This window comes from Pagrus pagrus, assembly GCF_965226575.1.
Source record: "Pagrus pagrus genome assembly, chromosome: 20".
Taxonomy (NCBI): Eukaryota; Metazoa; Chordata; class Actinopteri; order Spariformes; family Sparidae; genus Pagrus; species Pagrus pagrus.
The window spans coordinates 9,458,386-9,470,307 of record NC_140207.1 but is presented as its reverse complement, the minus strand read 5'-3'; the positions used below and the strand labels follow the sequence as shown (position 1 = coordinate 9,470,307).

Here is an 11,922-nt window from a genome sequence, read left to right as displayed (position 1 = left end):
GTCAATAATATTCAAGCGGCTTAAGCCCGCCTTCTTCTAGATGCATTGAGAAGGTTCTGTGACGTGTGATTTCTCTTTTCTTTCCTGTTTTCTGTCTTTTCTTTACATTTTTATAGTTTATTGTGAATTTAAAAAATAGAGAGGAACTTTGCATTAAGATATCGGTTTATTCTATTTTATTTTAACTGTACACATAATCACACAGGTGCTTGTTATTCTATTATAAGTGTTGTAAAAAAGTACCCACAAGTCATACTTTAGTAAAAATAAAGATAAAGGCCTAAAACATTGCTTTTGTAAAAGTGAAAGTCACCTAATAGTATTTGAGTAAAGTCCTAAAGTTCCTGATATTGAATATACTTAAGTATCAAAAGTAATTTCCTGGTAATACATGCTCTTAAGTATCAAAAGTACAGGTAAAAGTAACATGTATACATGTATGTTGTACATGTATGTATATACTGTATACTAGGGTTGATATTCAGCATCTTTCTAATCATTGGAATCTTAAATTAATTTCCAAATGCAGTACTTTGTCTTTGATGCAGCATGCAATCTGCAAAGTAACTTGTAACTAAAGTAATCACATAAAAGTGAAGTAAAAAGTATAATATTTGAATCCAAAATGTCTATTGGAAGTATAAAGTAGCAGAAAATGGAAATACTCAAGTAAAGTACAGATGACTCAAAATTGTACTTTAGTATAGTACTCGAATAAATGTACTTAGTTACATTCTATCACTGTGTATTATATAAATACAGGTGATTTTTTTCTCAAAAAAATACATGATGCACTTTTGCTGCTATAGGCAAAGGAATATAAATATAATTGATGGATTGTTTAATAGAAAGCTCAGTAAAAAAAATCTATGTTAGGGTGTCATTGTACAGATTTGAGGTGAAATACCCACTTTCCTCCATACTCTACCTCAGTGACACAGTATACCAAATCATCTTTTATTGACACCAGAAGCTGTTTCATAGGACCCTCATCACATAGCTGAATTTAAGGGGGGATAATTGGAGTAGTAACCCAACCAATATATTGGTCGACTGATATTACTGGCTGATATTGGCCTGTCACAGATCGGTGTCAGCGTATGTTGTCTGATATGTGCTGATTTTCTTTTTACAGAAAATAATGCAGAAAAGGATGTTTGGGGTCATTATTGTTATTAAACTCCCAGTGAGGTTTAGTTTCTGTGCACTGGTGTTGAACAAGTTTATTGTTAAACTGTAAAATATCCTGCCTCCATCACATATGTATCTTTGTCACTAGTGTTTAATAACCACTTTTCAGGAATCATTAAAAAATATGTGTGTTTCTGTGTATGTTTATAAAAGATATAGGCCAAAATATCAGTATCAGACTTTCTTTACTCCCTAACATCGATATCAGCATTGGCCCCATGAATCCAGTTCTACTTAGTAGCTGTTCTGAAGCTCTCAAACATACAGTATCACACAATAGAGGGAGTTTGCCTGTTGTCATGTAACTGCAGATGTTAATGAGTATTTCAAGGACTTCTCTTCTGAGATTGAAAGTTCTTCCTTGATCTCAGAAACAGCCATCATTTAAATGCTTGAATGTAGTTTTAAACATGGCCAATAACACCTTAAAGTGCTCAGAAAATCTCATCATAATTTCATTACCTTGATGTCTGGAAAAAGTTCAATCCATATGACTGCCAAGAGCTTCGATTTGCCATATTTCATTGTTCATCTGAAAGGACTCTATAGTTCCAGCTGTTGCTAATGCAGAATATTAGCTGACATTAGGTGACCCTAGGGGCATTTTCTTCATTATTAGTCCAGATATATTCAATAAAACCAGTCAAATACAGCACAAACAACAACAACCTGAAGCCAAAAAACATTTGTTCTATGTGATTCATGCGGCCATATGATCATCTCCTCACAGTCCTTCATTACATGTGGTGTACCTCAAGGCTCCTTCCTCGGACCAGCTACAGTCTTAACTCATACATGAGAGGGAAGGAGATCTCCTGTCGTTGTTACGCTGATCACACACAGTTTTGCCAAGTTGGATTCTCTGCATAACCAATTTTATCTTTACAATACCCGTTTCATGAGTCAGCTCTTGAACAAAGGGACAAGGCTTAAGCTTTGTTTAACTTTCTCCTCACCAGCTCTATCTTCATTTCTTTAGCTTTTTATCTTTATGAACTTTTGATCCCTTGTGAGCCTGCACATAGCTGGAAGTCTCGGATGCAGGCGGAAAGATCTGCCTGAGCAACTGTGCATGAGTCAGCATCATTACTATAAGGTCTTTTGAATTTTTAAACTTTTATGTATTTTACATTCCTATTTTCTCATCAGATTTATCGATTCCTTCCTATTTGGTGCTATGCTGTGTAGTGGATGTGTAAATTAACATTATTATATTATAAAATGAAGGCATAACTGGTGTGATGGTTCAATCTTGATTTTGAAGGACATATGTTTGTAAGTTCTGAAAAGTATTACATATATACATTACATATTATATATATGATGGATTATTGTGATTTTTATGTGAAATATTTGAAAAATATCATATATTTATCATATATACATATATAATGATAAGACAGTATATATGTGAAGTCAAGTATGATGATTAAAATGAATATTACTAGAAATATTTCTGTTTCTATTGGTGTTGCTGTTTGTACCTCAGTCTTTGACTTTGCTTAACGTATTCATCAGTTTATACATAAATACAAATTATTAGGTTTGCATGCATAATAAGCTGGAATCTCATATAATTGCCCCACAAGACAGCCTAATATTTTTTCTCATTTGAACCCCTCATACGATGGCCTAAATATTACAAACATTTTTCACAGTACATTTTCCAATTCAACACCACCTGATCAAATCAATGCCTCTCTGAAGAAAGTCAACAAAAAGTGAAAATGATAAGCTTCACTTCTAACCATCTCTTTTTGTCCCTCCGTAACACAAACATTATAGGTGGAATGATGTTTTCAGTAAAAAATCTCCTTGAACATTTAAATTCATTGAGTAAACAAGTGATTAACAGTATCTGCTGATATTTTCCAGCTTGGTGGAATTAAAAACAACACCTCAAGTTCAAAGTAACTTAAAAGGTGAGTTTTCTGTTAAAATAATTGACCTATATAAGCCAAGAACCCCAAAAAATGTGAATATAATAGTGAAGTCTGGCATGAGCTTCCACACCTTAAAGTAAACTGTGCCATTTAAGAAATTAAATGTGTGCTTCAATAAGCCAATTTATTTATTTATTTATTTATTCATGTTGTTTATTTGTCTAGTTTTTGATTGGCCATTGGCTCATTTTCATAGTTAATAAAGGCCTAAAACTCACAAATGAATTAATCACATTTGATTTGATTCTTACTTACCATAGGCATTTATGAGATATATGCTGTTTTTATTGTTATTATTTACACTTTTTGTCAACAAACCGATGACTGATATCATCGGGCTTTTTATTGGCTGAACGAATAAAGGCTTTTAAAGCACGAGCACGAGACAGAGGCAAATGGTTTCATCGATTAGATGTGATTGGGCCTATATATAATACTGTGGACTCCTATTCTCTCCATTCACACTGTGTTGATAACACGTGTGAGACAAATTAACCAGTGATATCGGACTTGAGACGTTTCATTTAGGGAAATAAGTCCTGCTGTAATTATCTCACATATTGACACTGATATTATAATTTTTTTTTCTTGAGAGAAATTAGCTCATTAGATGTCAAGTAGGGGGAAAAAATGATCATGAGCCACAAATGTTTTTAAAAGCATTTCTGCACATTTCATGAAATTGGCCACTTGTGCCAATTTACCCGAGCGTATTTATTGCGTAAAAAGAGACAGCGCAGGTCCCTTTAGATTGCCTTTTCATAATGAACGCATTTACCGGAGATAATTAATATATAAACTATCCCGATTTGTCACTTTGATTTGTATTTTAGTTAATTGTGAAAGTAATTACAGAGCAAATTAACAGCTTTCAGGAAAGAGCAGGGTTTTAGGGTTCGGTTCCATCCTGGGTGCCTTATTAATTTTCTCTCCTCTAGATGTGATGAAAAGGAGCGATAAATCTGGGTGATCGGTGAAGGCCAATACTAAATGGCTCCATATTTCACCGCCGCTTTAATAGAAATATTCATGCGGGGGCCCTTAATGAAATTAAACCCGCGGTGGGGACGAGGCGCAGCTCGGCCGCGCGGCGATCAAGACTCCGGCTGTTATAATAATCACAGCAGGTTGATAAAACGCGTTTAATTGACGAGAGAACCGCAAAGCAGGACTTCTGCTCCGGAGAGGTGAGGATGTTTATTCAGCCATTCAGGAGGATTTTCTTTTTTTTACAGAAGCTGCCCCATCCTCTCCTGTGGCTCCAAGCTGGATTTTTCTATCATCGTAATTGAGAGTAAAGGTCAAATAAAAATGAGGGGAAACACATTTTTATGAAAGAAAACGCTCATTCCAGGAACATTTTGGACGATCTATCAACGCACAATAATGGTCTAATATTTTATGCTCTTTAACATCAGCATGTGCACCGTTTCCACCCACAAAAATAAGTTGGCAGCAGCACATTGTAGTGACTTGCCTCCCCCTCTCCCTCCTTTCTTTCTATTTTTTTTTTGTTCCACGTTTCCACGCAGCCCCACATCAATCTCCCCGTTATCATTCTGTAATTGGTCATGATCATCAAGGTCCACAATTAAATGGCGATCCTTTACTCGAAAACCACCCGGTGACTTGTTGATTTCCCCCGAGCAAATAAACGTCCCCGGAGCGCGGTTAGCTGATGAATTGACAAAAACTAATCAGCTTTATTGGTAGACAGGTTAAGGGCAACTGGGTGTCAATAATTCTCATTTTGACCTCCTCTTCCATTAACTTTAAGTGGCTTATTAGACCGAAGTCACCCGGAGCCACGGGCCTATTAACTCCATCTCTCTCCTCATCACACTTTGGGGCTTTCAATTACAAAAAAATCTTGGTGCGGCTCGTTTGCGCACGGATTGCGCCTGAATTTGACTTATTTTGTCAGCTGCGTAAAGCTTTTCTCAGCGATATAAACATCCAGTTGCTTTCTTTTTGTGATAAATTTGATTTTAAAGGAAATTTTGCAATAGTTTCAGTAGTACAAGAGCAAAAAAACGTGGTGATTTCTTTTAGAGAAAATGCACAAACTCCAAAGCAACAAAACGTGGTTTGCGGACACCTTTGTTAGAAGCAGTGAGGGTTGATTAATTTGGCTGCACAGCTCCATTATAACAGGCCAGAGTGCTGCTGTCACCTTCAGGTTCGGAGCGACAGAAGGAGGGCTTTTACTGAAATTTCCCAGTTGGCCTCGCAGGGTGATCCGGCTCAAGATGTTCACTTCTGCGCACGCTTTCTCGTCCTCTTTTAAAACGCAGTGTGTATTACGTTATCTGCTATCTAAATTCAATGAGCGAAGATGAGCCTGATAACCTTTCACAGCACTTCACACGTTAGGACTTAATCTAGAGGTGTACACCAGGGGATTAACACGCGCAGACACGGTTTGGCCTGCAGTTATTTCATGTTTTTTATTATTTGATTTTTTAGATTTGTTGTTATCATCTTTTTCTAAACAGTATTATACATATTTTACTAAAGCTTACATCTAAAGTAGAGGCCTATATAAGAGAGGCAAAGACAGAAAACAAACAGAAAGCTTTATAATTGGAGTAATACATTAATTTTCTTTCTTTTTATTATCAATATCATATTTTGTTTCTAATATCAGGTTAAAACTGAACAAAAACATTCCTCAGACAGATCATCCAGTATACTAACAGTATGAACAATTAAAGGAAATTCGTTTTTCTCTTCAAGGTTTTCAAAAATGTAGTCATTAAATGTGCTTTTATGAATTTATCCTGCAGTGTCTGTGGCTGCAGATGTTTACTAAGACATCACCATAGCTGCTCCTGTGACCTTGGTCAAATTGCTGATGTACACAGAAAGCCAGTCCCCCCAAAAAAACCCACAGCAGAAGGGCCACACTGCTGCTCATAAAGAGAATAAAGTCCATCTTGAGCTCTCTTGGAAACGTTTGCTCCATAAAGCCTCTGTGAGTGAGTAATATATATAGGCACAAAAATAACATCCAGCTGTAATTGAGCAAAAAACTTAAGTTTTATTTCAAACGTGTGCGTCATTTTCTTATAACAGCGATATTTTATGAAAGCAATAAGGCAGCCAACAGCGTGCTGTACAGTGATTAGAGCGGAGAGGCGTTGTTGGGTCTGTGACGCTGAGCCAGCCCACCTCCAGACGGCTGCACCAATCGCCTCCTCCTGACAGGGATTAAGTGTCAAGCCGAGCTCCTCTCTCACACTCCGGACCACATCATAACTTTTGAGAGGTGGGAAATCGCCACCGACTTCTTCTCCTTCGTTTACGGCAGCAGAAGTGACAAGGACGCGCAACGGCGGCCCGATGGAGAAATCCAAAAACTTTCGCATCGACGCGCTTTTAGCAGTCGATACACCCAAGGTGCAGACCTCTCCGCTGGCGCTTGTGACTTCCCTGTCCTCCTCCTCCTCCATCCCGTCGTCTGGAAGCGAGCTGACCGCCAGCGCCGACGCTTTACGCACCGAGACGCCGTCTCCGCCGAGGATTTCCACCTGCGGCTTGATTCCTAAACCGGGTTTCCTCAACAGTCCGCACAGCATGGTTGGATTACATCCGCAGAGCACCGCAGGGATCCCCGCACAGGCTCTCTACGGCCATCCCATGTACACCTACTCCGCAGCCGCGCTCACAGGCCAACACCCTGCCCTGTCCTACTCCTACCCACACGGCTCCCATCACCACCACGCCAGTGATCCCATCAAACTGTCAGCCAGCACCTTCCAGCTGGACCACTGGCTGCGGGTCTCCACAGCCGGGATGATGCTGCCCAAAATGTCTGACTTTAATTGTAAGTAGCTGTTTCATCACTGTCACTTATACTTTAAATAAATGTAAAGATATTACTAAGCCTTTTTTGGTTATGAATGGGTTATATCTAAAAATGGTTGATGAAGCTTTATGTGTTATATTTTTGCTTCTTAATTTCACAAATAAAACGATGCTGCGTCAAGATTTGGTGAAATCCTTAATTTACTTATATAAGGGTCAGTTTTCTTCAGATATTATGATGTCTGAATGAAGAGGCTGTCACAGAGAGATGTTTTTTTCTAAGAGGAACTAAAATGGACAGATAATGGACAGTGGGAAAGTAGCAGAGGAATGTGAAACCCACAGTCGACATGCTATTTGCTCACCAGATACTGCCTTTTTTGTCTCAGCTCGTTTTAACAGATTTGTTCAAAACGGAGTGGCAAATAGCTCCTCTATGGAAATATTCATATGTGGACGACCTTGGTGCTTATGCGAGGGGGCAAAGAGATATTTTATTGCAACATAACACCAGATGACTGTCGATTTTGTGCTGATTTTAATTATTTTAATGTCAAGTTTTAGACTTAGATCTCTTTAAATTTAGATATACTTCATGTCTGCAATTATTTTCTAAAGTCTACTCAAGGTCTGTGATTTTAAGGTTGAATTTATGTCCTCTCATTCTTGCAGCTCAGGCGCAGTCCAACTTGCTTGGCAAGTGCAGAAGACCAAGAACTGCATTCACAAGTCAGCAGCTGCTGGAGCTGGAGCATCAGTTCAAACTGAATAAGTACCTGTCACGACCAAAGCGCTTTGAAGTGGCCACGTCCCTCATGCTGACAGAAACTCAGGTACGCTAATAAACCTTGAAGCATTTTTTTGGGGTCGCCTGTTTAAAAGCTTCAAATATGTGTTGTTGTTTTTTTTCTTGGTCTCATTTTCTGAAAATGATGAAATCTCATTCTTCTTGACCCCGGTGCGTCCTGACTGGGTTATGTCTTGTCCAGTTTTCCTTTCACTCAAATAAAGATACGATAGTATGTTAAAAAAGTGATTTGAAAAAATAAAAATATAGTATATATATACATATATAGTAGATTACATAACTTTTTAGACATGTGCTCTGTGTGTGATAGCTGTAACGCCGCAGAGGTCAATGTCAGGTGGACTGGCAACCTTTACGCAATCTTTACGCACAGTTACGCACAGATAAGCCTCCTTCTCTCCACGTTTCAACTCATCAAACTCGATCATTTCCCTTCCTCCAGGTTAAAATCTGGTTCCAGAACAGACGCATGAAGTGGAAGAGGAGTAAGAAGGCCAAAGAGCAGGCCGCCCAGGAGGCCGAGAAGAATAAAGGCAGCAAGAGCGGCCAGGAGAAATCTGACGGACTCGAACAGTCGGACTATAACAGCAAGACAGACTCAAAAAACGGCAGAATAAGAGACTTCAGGGACAGTGACGACGACGAGGGCGATAATTTCCTGTACAACTCGTCAGACTGCTCCTCGGACGACGAGAGGAATCACACCAGCGACATAAGTCCGCAGCCTTGAATCTCGAAGGAGGCGCAGAACTTCAATTATAAAAGACTGTGGGAGGATTTTCGCTATTAAAAAGTGCAGTTGCATGTAATCCGACCTCTAAATCACCTCCATGGAATTCATTTTGTTGTCATGAAAAGACTAACATTTAGGTCAGATGATCTCAGTGTCACGAACGAGCAATAAAGCAGGAGATTTATGTTTAATACAGTAGGAGCATCATTCAGTCGGCCGTAGGTAAACTGTGACATAACGCATGGTTTATACGCTGTAAACTGGCTCAGGTCTCTGCAGTCTTTCCCTGCTGTGTTGGTTAGTTTGTCAGCAATAACAGCTCACACTACAGTAAATACTCTGCCGCCATCTCTCTTTATGTTGGCCTGATTTTGTTCCTCGTGTAGTGAGTCATATCACGCTGGAAATAAATGTTATGGTTTATTTTTCTATACTGTATTTATAAAATGGTCATATGCCAGTGCATGCTAAATTATTGTTTAGCGTCTCAAACTATGTGGAATAAAAATGTTTTGTATAAAACTCGATCACGGCGCAAGTCTTGTGGTTTTTTGTTTTAAAGGGAAAAAAATAGTCCCCTTGATTTACGATTCATTCGCAGCGCGGATGCGGACGGATGGAGGCTTGTGTTTTCCTCGCTGCTCTGACAGGTCGGGTCATGGGAATTACTGTTAATAGCTGCTGTCGGATCTGTGCAAACGTGCAGCGAGAGCAAACAGCGAGTAGGCAGGCAGACGGAGGAAACATTTCACACCACACTAGCAATGGGCTCGCATTAATAAAGCCCCTCAAACGGCCTGTTGAGCGACAAGTCCGCCCGCTCAGGCACTATTTCCAGGTCTGGAGTCATTTTTAAATTCATTCAGCTGAAAGAAGTCTTAAAATATTTCCATTGTGGGTATTTTTAATTGAGAAAATCTGATTTAAAGGCGCACTATGTACTTTTGGAGAAAAAAAATCAAACATATTTACAATATACAATATTTTAGATAATAATTCAAACTCAGAAGTAGTTATTATATCCATTATTGAATAAACAAAGCTGTTCACACAGGAAAAAAGGGTTTGAAGCTGGAAAGGTGGCAGGGTCCGCCGTATATAAACAAAGTATAACAGTATGAAATTGTGTTGTCCTTTAAGGTCAGTTTGTTTATAAACAATTTAGTTTGTTTGGGCATAAAAAAAATATATCGGTCAACGAAGATCTTTCTCTTCGGATTGAAATGTCTTCCCCAGAACTACATAATGCTCCTTTAAATAAAAATCTGTTGAAGGTGCACTATATGATAGAGAGAAAGGAAAGAAAAACCTCCATCATGATTGATTTTCATGGCTGAATAAGCGGAATAAACAAACTGTTCTCAAAGGGCGACACAGTGTCACAGGCTGGTGTTTTACTTTGTTTATATCTGCGGGAAGCCACCTTCCCAACATCAAATAGAGGACGGCTTGTTTATAATGGAAATATATCAAATAAATATTTCCCAGTTGTTATTATTATGTTATTAATATTGTAAATGTAAACTTTCTCAGTTCGATTTTTTTCTGTAAAGCTATGGTGCAGCTTTAATTTGTGACTAGCCTATTTTTTGTGTGGCCTGATCGCAGACTAGCGACTCTTTTTTTAAATCCAAAAACAATTTAAGAAGGAGGAATGATGAACATTTACTGCTGGGAAATAATAAGATATATATATATATATATCTTCTTGTCTTTTCCTGGTTTTAAAAGCTGCATTACGATAAAATTATGTAATATTCTGAACTCACCAGACTGTTCTATATCCACATTACTGATTATTATTTATCAAAAATATCATTGTGTTGTGAAAGTACCAATAGTCTTCCATACAATATTGTCACAATATCAATTATGAGATATTTAGTAAAAAATAAAAAGTGATATTTGATTTTGTCCATATTGCAGAGCTCTGTACACATTTCTAAATTGTGTTATGGACTCTGTGCGTTACAGGAAAAATAAAAGTGGACTTCCTCAACAGATTGAAAATATCCCATCTGCCTAATTTTGATACATACTTACACATAAATTGACAAATTTAAAGTGTGTTATTACCAAATACGCTGACATCCAATAGGATCTTTTAGGGTTTTATTTTGTAATATTTTGATTTAAATTCGAGCTATAGGGCCAGTTTAAAGGTGCACTATGTCGTTTTGGGGAAGAAAGAGAAAGATCTTTATTGACTGATTTTTTATGCCTAAACACACTAAATGAACAAACTGAATAAAAAGATTAACTGAATAAAAACTGACCTGAAAGGACAACACATTCAAACTGTTTTACTTTGTTTATATGTGGCGGACCCTGCCACCTTTCTAGCTTCAAACAGTGTTCTGGGGACCTTGTTTTCCTGAGAACAGCTCATTTATTCAGTTATGGAAAAGATAAATATTTCTGAGTTTGTATCATCACCTCATTAATATTGCAAATATGAAAATTCAGAGTTCTTTAAAACTACATGGTGCCCTTTTAATAACTCTGGGGTCTACATTATGCATCAGTTACTCCACAGAAAACATCGTTCACGCTCATCTGCGTTAAACTGTAGCCGGTGTTGACTGATAGTGTCTCATTTGTAACAGGATTACTGAGGGATCTGTTGGTTATCTCCAGCTGTTTGCTTTAGCAGACTAAATCAAAGTTCAGCAGAGGGTCAAGCCCAGCCAGAGCACACCAGGTAAAGCCGATGGCAGCTCTGTGACTCACGGCTGCAGACAATGGCCAGTGTATAGACTGCACACTGAGTCTATTGATCCCACTATCTCTCACTTTTAACTGACAAATTCTCCGGTTTTCCTCCCGGTAGTCTCCGTCTCCTGTCCATAAAAAACACTGCTACTCAAGCCTGAAGTGTATTTGTCCTTTGTCGTGTGCTCTTTGTCATCAAAAACAAGTATCTTCAGTGTTTCATGTCATTGAAACAACTGTGCTCCCCTCAGCAGTGTGATTTGTGGCTTAGTGTACGACATTTCCTCTGGTTGACCTTGGTGGCCCATTCCCGACCTCCAGCCTCTGTTTGATACAGGCAGCGCCGATGGAGCTAATTAATAAGAGCAAGTATCAAATGTAACAGAATGACTCTGCTATGCTAACCACGCAGGCAGAGACTGGTGTCAGCGAGCAAACAGAATAGACTAGTCTGGAGGCCTCGGGGTCATTTCATCAGGGCGTGTAAACACTGAATGTGTCGTTCATTCAGCACCACCACCGTCCCCTCGCTGGAAATATCAACAGAAAAGAAACAACACACAAATATTCACTAATCAGTTGTGTTTAAGGCCGAGAGACTTTACTACAACGTGCTTTATTTTGTGCAAGAGTGTAAATAGACCCACTAAAGCCAAGAAGAATGGCTCCAGGTGGTGTGTGAACTCAATATTAACTCTTGAGGTCTGCTGCCTCCATGAGGGCGTCTC

General features: G+C 38.6%; 1 protein-coding gene across 1 annotated transcript; it reads left to right on the top strand.

Annotated features, from left to right (window-relative positions):
- Window positions 1-6,455: 6,455 nt before the first annotated feature.
- mnx1 (motor neuron and pancreas homeobox 1) lies at window positions 6,456-9,009 on the top strand. Its single transcript, XM_084340411.1, has 3 exons — window positions 6,456-6,960; window positions 7,614-7,774; window positions 8,192-9,009. The coding sequence occupies exons 1-3, from the start codon at window positions 6,477-6,479 to the stop codon at window positions 8,477-8,479; spliced, it is 933 nt and encodes a 310-aa protein (XP_084196537.1). The 5' UTR covers window positions 6,456-6,476; the 3' UTR covers window positions 8,480-9,009.
- Window positions 9,010-11,922: the final 2,913 nt, after the last annotated feature.